The sequence below is a fragment of the Pipra filicauda genome, unplaced genomic scaffold (genome assembly GCF_003945595.2).
Source record: "Pipra filicauda isolate LSUMZ 115617 unplaced genomic scaffold, ASM394559v2 scaffold274_size1021923_pilon, whole genome shotgun sequence".
In the NCBI taxonomy this organism is placed as follows: Eukaryota; Metazoa; Chordata; class Aves; order Passeriformes; family Pipridae; genus Pipra; species Pipra filicauda.
In genome coordinates, this window is record NW_024104392.1 from 868771 (window position 1) to 888702 (window position 19932).

The 19932-nt window shown below is 43.7% G+C and overlaps 2 protein-coding genes across 5 annotated transcripts in view; both read right to left on the reverse strand.

Annotated features, from left to right (window-relative positions):
- Positions 1-8196, reverse strand: part of ZNF711 (zinc finger protein 711) — a 29522-nt gene extending 21326 nt beyond the window's left edge. For all 4 annotated transcript variants that reach the window (XM_027737449.2, XM_039382584.1, XM_039382583.1 and 1 more), the window contains exons 1-3: positions 8128-8196; positions 3225-3329; positions 1885-2415 (exon numbers count right to left, since the gene is read on the reverse strand). In XM_027737449.2, the coding sequence (XP_027593250.1) occupies positions 1885-2415; positions 3225-3303 (610 nt within the window). In that variant the 5' untranslated portion in view covers positions 3304-3329; positions 8128-8196. The remainder of the gene's footprint in view (positions 1-1884; positions 2416-3224; positions 3330-8127) is intronic.
- A 3062-nt stretch (positions 8197-11258) lies between these two features.
- LOC113996431 lies at positions 11259-18640 on the reverse strand. The gene is made up of 7 exons (XM_027737455.2): positions 17665-18640; positions 15279-15384; positions 14302-14475; positions 13494-13593; positions 12425-12519; positions 11831-11969; positions 11259-11456 (listed from the first exon to the last, which is right to left on the reverse strand). The coding sequence occupies exons 1-7, from the start codon at positions 17834-17836 to the stop codon at positions 11448-11450; spliced, it is 795 nt and encodes a 264-aa protein (XP_027593256.1). The 5' UTR covers positions 17837-18640; the 3' UTR covers positions 11259-11447.
- Positions 18641-19932: the final 1292 nt, after the last annotated feature.

Sequence of the window (19932 nt, forward strand, 5' to 3'; positions counted from 1 at the left end):
CCTTCTGGCTCTGCAACTCCCTGACAGGAGAGGGGAGCGGGGAGGGTCAGGCTCTGCTGCCAGGGAACAAGGGGAAATGGCCTCAAGCTGTGCCAGGGGAGATTTAGGTTGGATGTTGGAAAAAATTTCTTGCCTGAAAGGGTTGTCCAGCCCTGGTACAGCTGCCCAGGGCAGAGGTGGAGTCCCCATCCCTGGAGGGATTTCAAAGCCATGAGGATGTGGCACTTGGGGACATCATTAGCAGTGGCCTTGGCAGTGCTGGGGTAATGCCTGGACTTGATCTTAAAGGTCTTTCCCAACCTAAACAATTCTATGACTGCCTTAATTTATTCAAATGATTACTTGAAACAAAATCCCAGATGAATAACGTAGCTTCCAACTGTGATTGTTCAGGCACATCACGATTATAAATATTAAATAATTTGCTGAAAACCAGGTTTCAACGTGGCTTTGACACATTGCAAACACCATGGGTGAGTCTGGGAACACCTGACACCAGCAATGTGTCAGACACACCTGAGGCCATCAGGAAGTTTAGGATGCTCTGTTTGAAGTGCAGTGATCACCAGCATCAATGACACTTTCTCTGTCTCAGAAGGAATTCCAAAGAGGGCTGTACTTACAATTACAAGGGTGCAGTGGAAATAGCGCAGTTACAGAATAACAAGTCAGCAAGTACTCTGTCAGAAAGGAGGAATTTGTTCAGTGAAACAACTGACTGTGAATATGGTGCTCCTTTAGTTACAAAAACACACAGGATTTTTTTGTTGTAGGTCTAAATTGCTTTTGAGGTTCATTTTTTTAGTTCTTTTTCAAAAAAACCCACCTTCTACTAGTGATGGTATTACAGTAATGATACAGTGCTTTAAAAATCATTGCTGTTCATCCCATACTGAATAAGTATCAAAAAGTATTTTGTATAAGGGACATAAATGCTATGAAAGATTGAAATCATAATCATGAATCAGTTGTGTCCTCTGTCATGAAATTTTTAATAAATGCAGCTCGTTGTGAACAGACTGACACTTTGACACACTTGGCATTGACTTTTTTCAACATATTGCTTCTGACTAAAATCTGTTTTGATCTACTCACATTTCAACAACTGATTTGGAGAAGTCAAAAATTATAAAATTAACTATCATACATTTTATCAAATTTGTGTAACAGTAACAACTGGTACCTTGGGTATAATTTAACCACCGGGGAAACACTATACACTCAAGGTCCTTTCAGCAGCTTGCACTCAACAGGTAGTAGAGGACCATACAACTTCCTGGAGTTAATGCTGTGTGGGAACTGCAATGGGAAGCCACTTCCCAGTATTAATGAGCCAATCAATTAATGCACATGACTCCCTAATGCCAGGTTCAGCCCAAAACAGCACAACAGACAATGAAATGCCGATTATAATTTTTAATACACTAAACAAACTGTATTTTGTGGACACACCGAGAAAACTTTTGAGAGTCGGAGATCTTAAAACCCTATTTCTTTGTGGATTCTCCTGATTAAACCCAACATGCTATTTTTACAGGAACCTGCATAACATTGTAATATACCTGTGGATTTTTTTTAAAATCCACGTACTCAAAATAAGCAGAATGTTTAGCTTTCTGAGGTGTTTTCCTTCATTTCCTGGAATATCTAGTTTCAGAAACACAAACACACACACACTCACTCGACAGCATGAATGTCCTTCTCTTTCTTGCTGTATCACCAATAAGGGATTTTGCACCAAAATACCCCAAGAATGAACAGGGCACCAGCCAAAGTGAGCATTCCAGGATGGAGTGAAGCAAGAGTCCAGATACAAAAACTTCTCCCCACCAGACACTTCTACTCCAGCTACTGCCTGTTTGTATGTACCTCTGGTGAACTTACAAGAGATCATTAAGTAGTCTTCAGATGTGCTCTTGCCATCATCGTCATCCTCTGTTTTGATGGTCACTGTGGAGCCAGGCACAGTCCCAGCTGCCTGGATGACCGCTTCCGAGTCCGAGTTCGTCACCAGGACCTCCTCCGACACCATGGTCGGGGAGGTGGCTCCGGACACCGAGTCCTGCACCACGTGCTCCAAGTGTCCCTCGGGACCCGTGACCAGGTCGGCCACGAACACCTGGTCGGGCACTCTGACGGTTTCCGTGATTAGGTCAGAGGTCAACACGTGGTCAGTGGTGTCCAAAGCCTCTTCGATGGCCACGTCAGCCTCCAGCACGGAGTCGGGCACGATGACCCCCTCCGTGACAACGTCGGTTTCCGTGATGATGTCGGGCCCCTGGACAACCTCGGCTGCCAGGCCGTGATCCAGAGTGATCCCGTCATCCGTGACGACATCGGACACCAGGACAGCTTCGGGCACGGACACCACAATGTGGTCTCCATCGATGTGGGCAGTGCCAGCCATTCCAGCCACTGCGGAACAAGGACGAGCCAGGAGAGAAACGTTACAATCGTTGCACCAGGAACTGGTTTATGTAAGGAATGGAATTATCAGAGACAAGTTACACACAGATAGAAGAATCTGTTACTTCTCAACATCCACATTATCCAAAGCAGCCCGTATCCTTTAAATTAAGAAAAACAAAACATACCACTTCAAGATATAATGTGGAGTTTTCCCCAAATTTAGGTCTTTTAATACTGATCTGTTAAAAACTACAGGCCAGTTTATAATTTAGACTTTTTTTTTTTTATTCCAGTTAGAAAACATTTAATTACAGTAGCAATTTGAACATTCACAGAATTCTTGCATGAGGATGGAAGTGTGGTGACAAACCATTAATTGCTGCTACAATAAAAGGGCTCTTCATCCTTTAGATTGCATGGGCCTTGAGAAAAATAAATGCTCAGTTGTATCCAATATTTATAGTACAGTTTCCCACAAGTTGCCACATCACAAGGAAGGGCCGGAGGTAGAAACCTGGTTTTCATTAACAGACTTGACTGGCTGACTACTTTTCTAGACATAACAAAGAATGTACAGTGAATTATTTTAACACACACATAAATAGCAATTTTAATCTTAATGAACAAAACACTCAAGAAAATGATTCTTATCAGAATAAAAAAAAACCCTGGCATTATTCAGTATTGTACTGCAAATGCAATTATCTTGGTACACTCTGAGGGGTATTAATTCATGTTAGAACAAAGACATGGTCCTTCCTGAGAAGGTCATCTCCTGGATTTTACTCATTATTTTTAATAGTTAAAATGTTTACCAAAATCCTGCATAATCATAGTGTGAGGCATTTTGGATTCTTGTGTTTGCAATCCCAAACTTCCGCCACCTGGATCCATATTCAGCTAAGTGCATTCACAAATAACTGCAATAAAACAAAAAGGAGAATTTATGGTCAGCAACGTTATTGTGTTATCGGCTTTACTGGATTAATGTGTCACACTGACACACACAGAGAAGTATTTACCCAAAAATGCAAGAAAAACACAAGCAATACTTTGTACAATCCAGTTTGCTTTATTATTTTGCTTTCTATCTTAAGCATAATAATATATATTAGCTACTGTGCACAAAGAAGTCACCTTTGCTCTGCCTGTCTGTCTGTCTTGAGGATGCTGAATCTCATTGTTGAGGCACAACTACACAAAGTCACTTCCAGAGCAGGAGAAAGCATGTTAGACAGAGTGTTTCCACAAGACAGCAGGATAAATCAGCATTCCAACATGCTATTTGCATTGCTCCTAAATACTGAAGTGTGGGGAATCTGAATTATTTTGCAATTTGCTGCAACCCAATAAGTTGGGTTTCTACCCAAGATCTCAGTGCAGATGAAATGGCTCCAGGTCACACAGAGCTCAAGGTTTTCCCAGGTGAAAAACCTGTGGCCAAAAAAATTCTCTGTTGCATAAGATTAAAATCTTGTACTTTCCTGCCCTCTTGTATCCAAGAGTCAGGAAAAAGTGACAGTATCACACCGAAGACAGTTTTGGGAGCTGTTGGAAGTGAACAGAGAGTAAGAGCTGAACTCAGAACCACATGAACTGGGTGGTGCAGAGAGGAACGGGGAGTGCAAGTGCTTTTGTGAGTCTCAGAAGTATAGTCCTTTCACTGTTGTAGCATCAACCTCGACTTTGCTCTTCTGGATCTCATAAAAAAAATTACCATTACCCTAGCACAAGAATTGATTAAGTCTAAGCATTGAAATCTAAACCATGATGGAAACTCCACTGACTTTGGGGTAGAACACATCTGACAGCCCCACTGCAATGAGATCCACCCCAGGAGCCCAGAGCCAACACCGGCCAAGGAAGGTGGACAATAAAATAAGCCAGGCTGTAAGAATAAAGGCTGAAGTGCCCAAAACCTGAGATACCTCTAAGGCAGAATCATGGGACCCCCCTGAACTCTTCCAGCAAAGGGAGCAGCAAGTGGTGCCCAGAGATGGTAATTTCAAGGGGAAGCCACTGATCCACCCCAGAATATGAGAGTGAGAACACAAAAGAGCAAAGAACTTGCATCCCCTGACCGTGTGCTGTCAACCTTTCAACACTTCCTCCCTAAATCATTTACCAAACCTACTTCTCTCAAATTGGCTTTAAAGCTCCAGCACTAACTTTGGGGATGATGAGGTAACAATCCTTCTAGCAGAACTACAACAATTCCCCAATGGAATTCCCTGATGGTGCCATAACAGAGTAAGTCGGGTCCACAGATCAGATAATAACATAAACACAAATGTGAAACATTATCAATAAGGAAAGTTGTCAAGGATTTTACTAACTCAATTCTGCTCCAAAATCAAATTCTTTCACCATTTTAAGGATTACAAAGCATCTTCAGAACCTCAGTGCAATGCTCCATCACTCCCAAATTATGGTCACAGCCATCTGAAATTCCTACAGTAGCAAATGAATACCTGCTAGTACAAAATATGACACAGTTCTAGAACATAAATGGCTAATTTAATGTAACTATCCCAGAATTAATGCAATGCTCCAGCATTTCCTGACCACAGCCTTTACACTCAGTTAATCCTTCTTTTTTAATGTAAATGGATATGAAAAATTATCTTAAATTATATCAACCTGAGGTTGCAGGAAGAATATGCCAGACTCTTCTTCCTTTTTTTTCTTCCTTATTTTCAGTTAAATAGATGCACAACCAAATTACATATTGTGCTACATGAAAACATTCAATACAAAGTAAGACTATAATTTAAATTTAAATGCCTGCAAGGAAAGCAATATCACTAACATAATCATTTTCCCAGTAGTTAGCAGGACTAGAAAAATTCCCAAAGTCATGGGATGGCACCTTCTGTGGATGGAGTACTATGAATCCCTTAGCCTTCCCCTAAAACCAGAGAGGAGGATGACACAGTGGCAACAACCACACTGAAGCTGTACCAACCCTACTGAAGTCTGATCTTCTAAACCCTCACTGCAGACAAAGGATGGAGCTGCATCAACCATACAACCACAAATGTATTTGGTATATCCACTTTGGGGTTTTGCAGGAATGCAGTGACAACAGGAAGAGCCCTTCCTGCTAAAGCTAGAAGAATCCCCCATGGATAAGGCCCAAGATTCCCCCCCAGGAGGGTGGGTTTGCTGCCAGGTTGCAGCAGTGCAGGAGATGCAGTTTCCCAGCCACATATGCAGGGAAACCTTGTTATTGGGAAGAGCAAAAAAATGCAGAGCAGTGATTAACTGTGGTTCTTCACAGCTTCCTCCTGTAGTACACCATGTTACACACCCACACAATCCCAGACGGATCCAATTGTGGGTTTCCAGCAGAGAAATCAGGCACAAAGCCACAATTCCATACATAATCCAAACTTATCCATTCCTCTCTCGCCTCTAACTAGTAACATCTCAAGCTTTTCCTCTCAATTCCCCTTCTCCTCTGGGTATTTAACACAGTGAAAACACTTGATTAGCATCAGCCAATAAAATATTCACTTTACAACCTTCCATTAATATTTGCATTGATTTTTTTAATTACAGCATGTTATCCTGACCCGGGAAGGAGCACGTTCCCACCAGATCCCAAAATGAAGTATTTCATGAAACCTACACTGAGACTGCCAAAGCAGTGTCTCAATGTTAATTTTTTTAAAATATGTCTCTATCTAAAGTGGTTTTGCTTTTCTGAAAAACAACAGTTCTCTTTCTAATGAGCTTGAGCTGATTTCAACCTATTTCACTCTTTATGCCAAAGCTCTTGCTTAGGACAGGGCTCAGCTGAGACAAGCAACGAATCTGAAAGCAGAAGAAAGGGAAGGGATATCTGACCTCTCTGTCTACAGACAGGAACACCACTGTAAATTACTCCTGCATATGGCATTTTTAAAAATTAAAGACAATGGCTGGCAGTTTGGGATGACCTAAGAACACACAACAGCAACACTCAACCGAAAAGCTGGCAGAAGTTCCCGGCAAACACACTGATCTATTCTTAGCTTACCCTTCCTATAAAAATATCATAACCATTAATATTTTAATTTTTGAGAAAGTTTAAGAAAACACCCTAAATGGAGAGATCTTCAGCAAAGCATTTTAAGGAGGAGGGATAAAAACCATTGCTTCAGGACACACGGGGTGTCATTTGTGTACCCATGGGTGCAAGGAAGCTCCCAGTTCCTACCCTGGCTTCCAGGCATTGCTGCCCTAATTAAAACATATATAACACGAACAACATTTCTGCAAAATGCCACTTGCTACTTAAATACAGGCTCTTATTTATGTAGAGTTATGAATACATTTTGTTATACCCTAAACAGTGTGGTCCTGTAAATGTTAAGCATCTCCCCAGTTTACACATCTGATTATTCCCAGTATGTTCAGGTGATGCCTTTTCACATAAAGCCTAACTGCATGGTCAGCCCTTACTCTCTCCTTTAAAGGAGTAGATTTCTTCTAAGTAATATTATTACGTAGAATATATAATATTATTTCCTCTAAGTCATATTATTATTTCTGCTAAATAATATTTAGGTCTTGTTTACATGTTCTAAAGGAAAATACACCACCGTGCTTTGTTGGTGTTTTGGATATTCACAAGCTGCGTAAGATTTTGATTAAACCAAAAGGACCGGGCTCAGATACAGAGCAGCGGAACAATAAATAAACCAACGTAACAATAAATAAACTTATACGCAGTTGAAAAACACAAACCAGATGTTTTGTAGTCATCTTATTTCTTAAATAACATTTAACTTGAAAAAGAGAATTATCTTCCTCCTATGACACTTCACGGTTTGGGGATTTTCCCCCTAATTTTTAATGCAGCAACCAACAGAAACGCAGCAAGAAAACCTTAAGCAGAAAACCCAATTAATAACATACGGTGCAGGTTAACACAGACTCTTCGCAGAAAGGCTATGAAAAACCAACATATCCATTTAAAGATCCTTTATTGTGTCCACCTACAAGGCACCCAGGAGAACTTATACTCTAAAACCATTTAAAACGACACAGACAAAACCAGCGAGCGAGATTTTGTCTCGCTGCCTAAAACGCGCTAAAACGCTCGTAACAAAAAATAATAAATAAAACAAAACAGGACAAAAAAAATGTACATCCGCGGCAGCAACAAAACTTCCCCTGGTAAATAAAACCACAGTGACGGACGCGGCTGTTTGAGGGCCGGGGCTGCCGGTCCCCGACGGCACGAGCGGATCCCGGCGCATCCCTCCCTCCTTCCCTTCTTCCCTCCCTCCCTCCTCCCGCGCGTGCCCGGCGCGGGCGCGCCCGCGGTGTCGCGGGGCGGGGGAGGCGGCGGAGCGAGCGCGGGGACAAAGGAGCGGGAGTCCCGCGGCCGCGCGGGCCGAGGCGCGGGGATGGCGCCGGGATAGCCCCGACCCGGCGGGAATAGCCTCGTCCCTGCGGGATCGCCCCGTGCCCCGGCGCGGAGCCGCGGCCTCCCCGCCCCGCGGGCCCGGCCCGGCCGACATCTTGTGTTCCGCCATTTTCTGCCCGCCCGCGCGGCCCCTCCGCCGCGGGGCCCGCCCGCACCGCCCGCCCGCCGCGGCACCGCCGGGCCCGCCCGGGGCTCCGCCGCCCGCCCGCCCGGGGCCGCCCGCGGCCCGCGGCGCCCGCGGCGGGGGGCCTGGAACGCGGCCGGCCCGGCCCCGCCGTCCCCGCGCCCGTGCCCCGGCTCACCTGTGCAGGCCCGGGGTGCGCCGGGCCCGCGGGACTCGGCGCTGGGGCCGGGCCGGGCCTGGGCCCGCTCCGCCCGCAGCCTGGGCCGGGCGGCGGCCGCGAGCGCGCGCGGCCCCGCTCCGCTCCCCGCGCACGTCACGCGCGCCCCCGCGCGCCGAGCAGGCGCAGCCGCCGCCGCCCCCTCAGACCCCCCCGCGCCCCCGTCGCCGTGAGGGGCAGCGAGGGGGGACCGGGCGGGACCCCGCACACACCCCGGGGGGACCGCGGGGTGACCCCGCACACACCCCCGAGGGGACCGGGCGGGACCGCGGGGTGACCCCGCACACACCCCGGGGGGACCGCGGAGTGACCCCGCACACACCCCGGGGGACCGGGCCAGACCGAGAGGTGACTCCGCACACACCCCCTGGGGGCACAGTGAGAGCATGACGGGGACCCACCCCCCAGACCTGTTCCCTGGAGGGCAGTGAAATAATCTCCTGAATAAAACACCCAACCTTTAAATAGCCCAGAGCATGGTTTTGGTTCTGTGGAGCTCTTTTATCAGCATGAAACCCCTACTTTTTTTGTTAAATGTGAGATTCTATATGAGGTTGAAACAATAGTATTTTAATATATAAAAGTAGTTAGGATACAGATATGAACCTTTTCATGACAAGCATAAGAACTTGTTTTGGGAACAAGCATAAGAACTTGTTTTGGGAACTTTGTATTCCTGTTTGTCACAAGATTCAGAGCCTGCTGTACAAATATGAGCAAAGGAGGACTGGGGCAAGGCTTGGCACACCTTTTATTCATTGGCAGCCAGGGAGAAATCCAGACTCCAGAGCTGCGTTTCCAGGTAGTTTGCAGTGTAAAGGCAGAAGTGGATCCCTGAGAAATGTGACCTCAAACCCTCGGGTGTTGAGTAGGGGATTGCTTAGACACACCTGGGGCAGTATGGGGTGACCCCACCATGAGCTGGCACTGTGCCCAGGGACCAGGAGGGACAATGGGATCCTGGGGGGCATCGAGATCCTGCCCCTCTGCTCGGCCCTGGTGAGGCACATCTGGAGAGCTGTGTCCAGTTCTGGGCTCCTCAGCACAAGAGAGACAAGGAGCTACTGGAGAGGGTCCAGCAGGGGCCACAAAGATGATTTGGGGTCTGGAGCATCTCTCTTACAAGGAGAGACCGTGGGAGCTGGGCCTGGTCAGTCTGGAGGAGACTGAGATAGGATCTCATCAATCCATACAAATATCTCCAAGGCAGGTGCCAGGAGGATGGTGCCAGACTCTCTTCAGTGCCCAGCAACAGCATGAGGAGCAATGGCCATAAACTAAAACACAATAAGTTCCACCTCAACATGAGGTAGAACTTCTTTCCACGAGGGTGGCAGAGCACTGGAACAGCTGCCCAGGGAGGGTGTCAAGTCTCCCTCTCTGGAGACATTCCAAACCCACCTGGACATGTTCCTGTGTCACCTGCTCTGGGTGACCTGTCTTGGCAGGGGGTTGGACTGGATGATCTCCAGAGGTCCCTTCCAACCCCAACTATTCTGTGACTGTTGGGTGGCCCCACCATGTCCAGGGGTCTCCACGGGGGCAGAGCCGTGTGGGTGGGATCACCTGAGCCCCTGTCACGGACCCAGCACGGCAGTGGGAGCTGAGGAGTCCCATACCAGCACCATGGATATGTGACAGCATTGCCTTATCTCTTCCTCCTATTCCTTTTCAAAGCAGTGGTGGAATATCAAACTGAACACTCTTGAATCCTGTGGTCACTCTGAGGTTGGTAAAACAGCTGGATCGAGGTCAACAACAACCACAGTTTGTCAGATTGTGGCACTTCCCGAGGCTGAGAAGGGACAGAGAAAGGCAATTCACTGACACAATTCTCTGACACCTTCAGATCTAAATTTCTGAGGTCAAAAGGGCCTAAACTGATTGCCTGGGATCTAAACAGATGTGCCAACACCATTTCTGAGTGTTTCTGAAGATAACAGAGAGGCAACCATTCTCACTTCTCTTATTTCTGATAGAAATTGAAAACCAGCTGGATGACAGGAGGATGCTGTTACTGAACACGCCTATTAAAGGACAGTGGGAGACAAGGAAAAGCAGGGCCATCCTTCCCTCTTCCTCCTCTAGTGACTCCAGCACAAGATGCTGCTTCAAGCTGGCTCTGCAGGTGTTACCACTATGAACATTCAGCTTCTTTGTGCTTTAACCTGCAACTAAATTCTCAACACTTATAAGCACAAGCATTACTTTAAGCTGGCTGCACTCTCAGAAGACATTGCAATGCAGGTTTGCAAGCAGTCCACGTCCAGAAAATCTTTGGATTCTTTTTGATGAATTTTTGTGCCTGTGATTTCAACTATCCATGAGAAGTTCCTCTGAGAGCATTAGTGATTTAACAGTTGGCAAATCTGCCCTCAATAGTTTCAGACTGTTGTGAAAGCCAGTGGGTATGCCTGCTTTGGGTATTTGTGACTTTGGGGGAAAACCAAAAACCAAACCAAACAAAAAAAACCCCAACCTTTCTAAAAACTTCATGATTCCGGTTTTGCCATATACTTTCACATATTAGCTAACACTAAGGAAAAGTGTTCTAATATAAATCTCAATATAATGCGCTTCAGACTTTTTGGAAAATGGGAAATAAATCCAGGACTTCAGCCTCTTTAATTTGTTAGTGGCAAGGTAGTCAATCTTCCACAGCTTCATTTATTTTCATCATTTACAGAAAAAGTTACAAAGAAAGCCATGGCAGTTTTAAAGGCAAACTCAGAATTATATGTAATTTTTTGTTTTCTTTCTTTAAATATTGGCCTTTAAGGGGAAAAGCAAAGCAATGTCAGTCAGGGTACAGCAGGCTCTACTTGCTACAATGCCCTGAAGAATCTTCAAAATTAGAGCTAAGAGAAATTCATGGCCCTGTAAACAGCATGAGTGTCTTCTGAGGCAGCTTCTTGTGACAGGGACTTCTTGTCATTTAGGCACAGGGCACGAGGTTAATCCCAAAGAACCTGTGTCCCAACAGATGTGCAACCACCTCAGCAATACTGAGCAGCAGCTCTGGGAACTGTAATGTCAGGTGTTCACAAAGAGTTGTCACCAATTGCAGAGTAAACAATCAGGTGCTAAGATCATGTAATATCATGTTTTGGTTTATAATTATCTTCTGTACCTTTTCTTTGCAATAACTTTTAGTGCTTTCTAGTAGTGATGGCCAATTCCTCTGTGTCCCAATCCACAGGGTCTCACTGCTCTCTCAGCATCTGGATTACCCAGTGATCAGCAGCATTCCAAGATATTTCTGATATAGAGAGCACTTGTTCTTAGTATCTCTGTAAAGATATTAGAATTAAATTAGTAGCATGACACACCCTCCTGCTTGCTATTAAAATAATTGATCTAATTAAACTGCATTTATATGTATTTCTTTTGTTAGTATGTGCTGCTCCTGAGTGTGCACTCACCAGGAGCTTTGGGAGGTGATTTTCACGCAAATAACTGAATGTATTAGGACTGTGTCCACACAAACTGAAACAGGTTTTGAAATATTTAAAAACATTTCAGCAGGGTCAGTTCCTGTAAAATTCCTGAAGAAAACACCCGCATAGGAAAAGGTGGCTTCGATTTCTATTTAGTACCATATAGATAAATAGTCTATATGCATAGGTATGTAATTAGTATGCATAGGTATGTAATTAATATGTACCTGATATTGTCTGCCCCCTGCATAATCTGCAGGAGGCAAATTCTTTCTGGGATAGTCAAATCCTTCCCACTGGGGCCTGGGCAGAGAGAAGCGGTCTGTGGTTGGATCTGGTCTCCTCGGGGGCTGAGAATACATGGAACTGTGCAAAAGAGAAAAAGGGTATTAAAAACCTGTGTTATAATACCCTGCAAATTGCACAAAGTGTTCCTTTAAACTGAAATGTAAAAATATTAAAGCTCACTACTGCATTGAGGCAACACCTCTGCAAAGCTTGCAGGTAGGAGCTGCAACAGTTGGCTGGATAATGGGGAGGGTCAAAGTGAGGAAGCACAACCAAGGAAAGTGTGTTTCTAAAAGTAATGAAAAGGAATATGTTTGGAATTATAAGAGGAAAACCATAGAAGCCCCTGGGTAAATCAGTACTTTAGGATTTATGTATGGGAGTGTATGTGAATAGTCCAGTCAAAAGCTTTGCCATTTACTGGACCTTTGTTGGTTGCTGTGCCACTGGCAAAGCTACAAGGTCATTCTGAGTCTCCAAGCCAAAATATAAAGTGAAAATGAGAAAAAAAATACAGAAAAAGAGCAGCATACCTGTAATTCCCTCTTTGGCTTGGGACTGAGATTTCATCAAAATCTTGTCTTCTCAGTGAAGTTTTTGGAATTTGTCCACCCCAGCCATCCTGATCCTGATGGAGAGGATCAGGTGGTTACACAGAGCAAAACGACAACAAATGACAAACCCCAGCTCACCAGGTACAGTGTGTTGGAAGTTATAAACCAGTCTAGCACTTACAAAACATAATGTTTGTTATATTCACATTTTCAAATGTATAAATTCAATTTATCTAAAAGACTCAGTAGAGAAGTCTTTATAGACTATATATTATATAGTCTATATAGATATAACAGAGGAACACCCACCCAGGTGAGTCTTTGCACAATTAAGTAAACCAGTTATTAACCTCGAAAACAGCATTAGCTGAACCAAATTCTGAACTAGTTCAAAATTAAACAGCACCATCTCCTGGTGAAGGCAGGATAAGGCTGCTGCATTGCCAAGATAATGATGCTTTACAGATAGATTTAACAGAAAATAATGGATCAGAATAGATTCCTTTCTTTCTTTTCTCAGGCAGCCCACAATGTATTCTTGTCACACCCTGTACACTCCTTAATATGTAAAATAATCACCTGAACTACTGAATGAGCAAATGAACACACACAAATATATTCCCTTTTGTTTCTTTTTATTTCATGTTGGTTTTTAACTGCATTTATCCATCTTTTCCATTAGTTCAAGCAATGATCTCTACTACATCTTGTCTAATGGAGAAAACTGGCCCAGCAGAGGGTGACCCTGGCCCAAAAGGCAGCAGCTGGTCCTCTGGGGACCAAAACTCAAATCCCAGCTCCATCACAGACTACAAAGGTGGTCCTATAAAACACTCTACTCTGTCTCACAGGAATCTTGAAGAGTTTCACCTTCTCACGTGCATTCAGCCGATCTTGGAAATCAAATACTGGGGAGATTTTAAACCTTGAGTACCTTTATTTTACCAGATGACCTTTTCTTTTTGTTATTCATATACTATTCTGAATCACACCCCCCTGCCTGGCTCCCCCAGCCCCAGGAACACGTGGTGTGCCCCCCCTCTCTTACCCTGGGTGGCTGTGGGTACCTGTGCCCCAGGTGGGCAGGTGTGTCAGCACTGAAGGCAGGGTTGTGCTGTACCTCAAGGTAGGGTGAGTTTGGCTGCTTCCTGCAGGGGGGAACAGTGGGAATTTAGAGTATGAGCAGTGCTGAGGGTCTTGACAAATCTTTTTGTCCTGCAGATTGGTTCAACAGCCGTGGCACAGCTTCAGATGACCTGTGGCAGTGGCTGTACAAGAGCTATGTATTATTACAGCTCTTCTATGACACTGGGGCTCAGTGAAAGAAAAAAACCCATACTGTCTATGTACTTGGGAGAGGTATCAGTGGGGAAAAGTGTTGGAAGGAAAAAGCAGCTCCAATTGCCAAAGTCGGAGACCAAAGAACAGGAGGAACTGAGTTTAATCGCCCAAACTCTTGCCAATGTTTTGGCCTTGTTCCTTTTTTACTAAACTTGTGGAAAGCAAGCCAATCCTTAAGAGCAAATAAATCACAAAGACACATCTGGTAGTCTCGAGTTTAAGTAGCAAATGGACTTATCAATCTTTAAAGCTTGTCTGGTAAGCCCTAAAGAAAAAAGGCAATGACTCAGAGTGAAGTTCTACACGCAGTAGTAAAATGCTGAGTAAGTGTTGAGTGCTCAGGGAAGACGCTTTGATTTAGTTTTAAATTGTACAAACATTTATTTTGGCAGAGGATGCTCCAGGGCAACTTTGTCCATTTAAATATCCAGAGGTTAAAAATTAACCAGAATACCAGACTCCTTTTGCTTTCCTTCCACATAAAACCCCTTCTATCTGCACCCAAAGTCACTTACCCAGGTTTTTCACTTTTACAGCAGTAGACACAGGAAAATATTACAGTCACTATGATAACCAGTGTTACTGCAGGAACAGTAGCCACTAAAATGAAATCTAGAGTGTTCCAAAGGTGGTTACATTTGGGGCCCATGTACCAGTAGTCCTTCCAGCCCACTCTGAAGTAATCACATCTGCAAATAAAAATACTCATTTTCAGCAACACCATTTTAATTCAAAAGTAATACCCAAAAAAAGGTAAAATATTTTGCTATATAATTTTTTATTACTGAATACAGGGGCCAAGAGATTCACTACTTTTCCAGTTTGCCTGAAGGTGTTACTTTTCTTAGTAACACACATCTTTTTCCAGATTTGATGCAAAAGCACTTTGCCAGCTTCTGGGGCAACAAGTCCAGGCTGGCATTTCAGGAGGAGATAATAAGCTTTTCTGGGAACAGGGTGCAGTACCCAAGTCATGGCATGACTGAGGGCAAAGATCCCTGTGCCAGCTCTAAGCATGACAAAGGTGCTGAATTTCCAGACTCTGCAGATGTAAGTGAAACGTGACAGTGATATCTGTCATTACGACACTGATTTTTTAAAAGGAAAAAAACAACTGTGTAATGGAGAATAGAACATTAAAATATCCTATTTGGGGTTTTTTAACTCTAAAGAAAATTTGATCAACCTGGGGAAAAAAATGAACGTGCCATTACGCAGATAATGCAGTTCTAAAGTAAAATATCTGAGACAAGAAAGAGCATGTGAAAATTAAGGATTATAGTGATTACCTACATTGGGAATTACTTGTTTTTAAAAAGAAAACTCTGAGCCCAGATGCTTTGTACCAGAGTTATAAACTTATGCAGATTGTGAATGAAGATCAACATCTACTTTCGTGGATCACATTGCAGGGTCTAAATTTAGTTCATCCTCAAGAATATATTTGACATTTACATGGTGTATATTTAAACAAACCAACCCCACACCCTACCTGCAGAAAGGTTCTCCATTTTTACACAGACAAGGAAAATGACTAGGACAGAATTGAGTTGTGTTACCCAGGCAGGCCTCAAAGTCCTCAACTCCACTGCAGTTGGCTGTGAATTAAAACAAATCAAGTACTTAATGCAATTATCCGGTAACATACTGTCACTGGGCTGGATTGCTAATGGCACCAGAAATTTAAGCTTCATGACATACTCTAGATGATACTAAATCTTACTTTCCAGTGCCTTGCCCCTGGAAATTTTTGAAATTATTTGAGAAATGAAGATTTACCAGCTTAAATTACTTTACCCTGAATGTGCACCCATCTCCCAGCTGCCCAGTAAATTGTGTGTTATGATGATTTTTATCACATCGTTTAAGTGTGGTTGTACCTGAATTCCACTGTGTATTACCTCTGGATTGCTGGCAAAGGCTGAAAGTCATGAAATCCATTTGAGATTCCAACCTTCTAATTATAATCCCAATTAAAACCTTTGTGTGTGTTTTGCATTGGGATTATTCCTCATTTTGGCCTACAAAAGGATCTGGTTTGTGTTAATTCAATTCTCATCTGTCTCCTTTGCTGTGTAAACATTGTGGGCTGTAAATCATGATCCAGAAGCTGAGTGTTTACATATCCACAGGTGTGTGACTGGCTAAAACACCTTCCTCAGCAGCCTTAGGCAGACATCAAACATCACCAGGTTTGTCCCTCACACCCTGCACTCTTTGCTACCTGTTTCTCTCCCACGTAGGACTTGGACTCAACACCAAACAACCACCTGAATACTCAGAAAAAGCCCCAAAGAGCCAACACAGCTGAGTATAGCTTGTCATAACTGTTCCCAGTGAGAGGATACACATTTAGAATGAAGCCAGAGAGTCAGAACTGAAAGATCTCTGGCCAGATCCTTCCGAGCCCCCCAGAGAACTGACTGGAAGCAAGGAGTATCAGAGCATCCCTAATGTTGCTGCTTTTGTCAGAGGGATTTCACACCACGAACAGGGGCACTACAAACTCCTGACTAAAGCATTATTAGCTAGAGAAACTCTGCTCTGAGCAGTCTTGATTTCAAAAAGAGGTGGGAGAAGCCTCCTTCCTCCCCAGTCTCCAAGGCAATCTAATCCAACATTTCCTGCTAACCAGAGATAAATCTAAATGATTACACAGTGAATCAAGGCTTGCATTTGCACAAATCTATTTTCATGTACTGCAGGCCTTTCTCTCAAAAGGGCATCAAGCACTGAAGCATTTTCCAAGACAACCTCAATACAGATCCCATGTTACGCCTATAAAGCACAGAACAATGAAGTCTCAAGTAGCATTTGGCATGGCTTAGGAGATAAGCAACAGTAACATAATCACAATTCTTTTAGCAATGTTTCAAAAAATACTAAGGGAGCAGAAAATAACCAGCTGTGACTGTGCTGGGGAGAGAGGGAGTGTGTGCCCTAGGACACTAATGCTCTAATATTCCATGTCATTGAGGAACTCACTGCTGAGCCCTTCACAGGACTCGAGTCTATATAAATGCAAAGTTAGCCTTCAAGTGGGAACTTTTTTTGGTGATTGAAAGGCTAAAGTAGCAGAAAAAAATTCCCCAGATCGCAAATGAAAACTAGTAACTAGACAATAGTACCTGCAGTTGGTTTCCATCACTGTCAGGTTAGTGATACCTGGTTACTAGTAACTGGTAGCTACCAGGTAAAGAACAGTGATGATAAAATAAATAAATGTATAAAATCAATCAGTAGAAAATCCTCCTATTAAAAAAACCCCTGACCAGTACTTTATACTATAAGAGAACCAGAGACAATTCCATATTAATTAGCTTCGTATTTAAAACTACTTTGCTTTCAATGCATTCTTGTTGTCATGCTCTTAATTACTGATGATTTTCTCTGTATCAAAAAATCTAAGAATACTTGTTCTCAAAAGAATGTGTAATTCTTTAACCTCTATACAAAGTATTCCTACTGAAAAAGAACCAAGGCATTCAACTCTTTTAAAAACATCCTTTTGACATGGAGAGACTGACTCAAAATGATTAAAAGCCACCAGGACCCTGAGTATTTTAGTTGTAACTCATATGGTCGGGACCTTTTTGATGTGCAGAAGGACAGAGTAACAGGTGAAAGCCAGAGCACATTTAGGTCTCTATAGAATATGCCCTTGGCAGCACAGAACTCAAGAATTATGACACCACACAGGAAGGCAGCTGTCAAAGGTCTCCCCATTTACATTGTTTTCCTGTTATTTAAAATAAACTCCACTTAAGGCACAAGGAGAATTCCCATTGGGACTGCAGTGCCACAGCAGCACTCCCACAGTGGATGGACATGGACACACCCCTGTCCTGACAATCAAATAAAATCCCACCATGTCTTACGTTTTAGAGCTCCTTTTTCACCCAGGGATCTGCTGGCCAGGAACAGGACACAGAGCAAGACTTCCAGAAAGGACATCCTGGAGCCAACTGGGATAAAACACTGGTTCTTCCAGACTCTGCCAGCAGCAGAATGAGCTCTCCTTTCTGCTACTGTAGCAGAGTCAAGGATCATGGATTTTGAGCTTGTTTTACAGCATCCTTCTCTATGAAGAATTACTAATTAACTTAAAGCTGATAGAAACCTCCTGATAACTTATCCAGCATATTTTCTTTTACGAAAACTGGGTAGCTCCATAAAAATGTCTCATTAATCTTGCTACCTCTGAATTTTTGAATACATAATGTAAAGTATTCATTTAAGGACATAAGTTTCAACAGACTGAGGTATCTGTCAGGAGCATTTATCTACTCTCCTTTTAGGGTTGTTACCTTTTACAGATAACACACTTGGAATGTATTTGAAGACAAAGTTCCTGGAACAGATACTGTTTTTAGAGACATGCCAAAGCCATGATCCTGAAGCCAACTAACAGGGATGAGACAGGAGCCAGGAGGGAATCCTGTCATTGTATGCATCTACCATTAAGTTTTATTGGTTAATTTTTCACTTCTATGAGAAAATAATGGAAAATTCCCCTCTGGCAAGGACGAATGACAACAGAAACTGATACCTTAGCACACCCTCAAACTGTCATCTGGCCTTTTTATTATTTAAAGATTGTCTCTCTAATATTCTCAACATTCACTGCACGAGGTCTTCAATATGTGGTCACTTCTATGTGAATGATTTGTCCTCCTGAACACGATACAGGACAGACCAGTGTTTGCAGGAGGGGAACTGTGTTGCAGTTTCAGTTGGCACAAGTGTTTTCAGGATGGTGCCCTCCAAGTTTTTCCACCACTGATAAAATCCCAATGTGGATTTCCTAATTTGACAGGAGCTGGCTGCTTATGCAAACATGCCAACCACAGTTACATTAACAGCAAAAGGTAAACTTTAACCTTTACCTTTCAGGGGATAAATAATGATCTCTGAAAATCAATGCCTAGAAAATTCTTTAAAGAATACTGCTCTGGTTGAAAGCCCAACAGCACTTAATTTTACAGCAGGGGATAAGAGATTCTCAGCTCTGCCAGAAGATTGCTGTCCAACACCCAGGAACAGAGAAATTACACAGACCTCAGTAAAAGAAATTGCATGATCCTTCTTCAGATGAAGGCAGGAGTGTGAAGAACCAGTTCATACAAATGCTTTGTTCTTGTGGCTCACAGGGAATTCTGCTCTGGCTCCAGCTCACAGCTGCTGAGTGCCGGCGCTTCAGGCTGGGTGAGGAACAAACACCTTGACCTGGGGCTTTGAGATTTCATTCAAAGATGCAGAAATGCAATTTGCAGTTTTTACTTGGGTGAGATGTTTTAATGAAGCAGATCACAAACCCCAAACTCGTGACTTTGTTACACCTTTGGCATTTATGATCACAGCAGGTTTGGACATGGTCCCACAGAAGGGCTGCAGAGCCCATCAGGTTTCTCTTTTTAGTGCTCACTTGGGTAACAACAAATAAACCCAGTGCCAGCAGACCTACACAGCTGTGAGCTTTTTATTTCACAGCACACCCACTTCCTCCTCTTGTCTGAGTTTCTGGAACACAGCAGAACCTAGTGCCAAGTTATGCATTCTCTGACTAGACTAGGTACAGTACATCTAGACTGATCTCACTTCCTCAAATACAGAGCTATAACTAAAGTAAAATTACTGTCCAAAATTAATGGTGAAAGATGGTCAACTGCTCATTAGCTTTACTCTTAATTAATTTTAGATGTGGTTCAAGATGGCTTGAACAAGAACACTCTCCACTCCTGCAGGGGTTCTGAGGGCGGTGCAAACAGAACACAAGCTACAGTCCTCAAATATTGGTATTGGGAGTGCTACAGATACAGCACAGGAAGGGTTCCCAACACTTAGAACCAGCACAGGCTCAGTTCAGACCTACTCCCTGCTCACAGCAAGGGAAACACAAGCAATTCCTTTCAGTTGTTGCAGCAAAAATCCATCTCCCACAGCCGTTCACAAAAGGGCAAAGAACTGCACCCTGGACAAGGGTGGTGGGACTCTGCCCCACAGGGGCCTCAGGACCCCACTCTGGTTTGGACTCTGGCTCTGGGCTACAGGAAGAGCACAGCAGTGCTGTGGTAGGGTAAACAAAATGCTGATTTCTGCAATGTGTTCAATCACAGCCCTTCTTGACTGCAGTTTACCATCAGCAC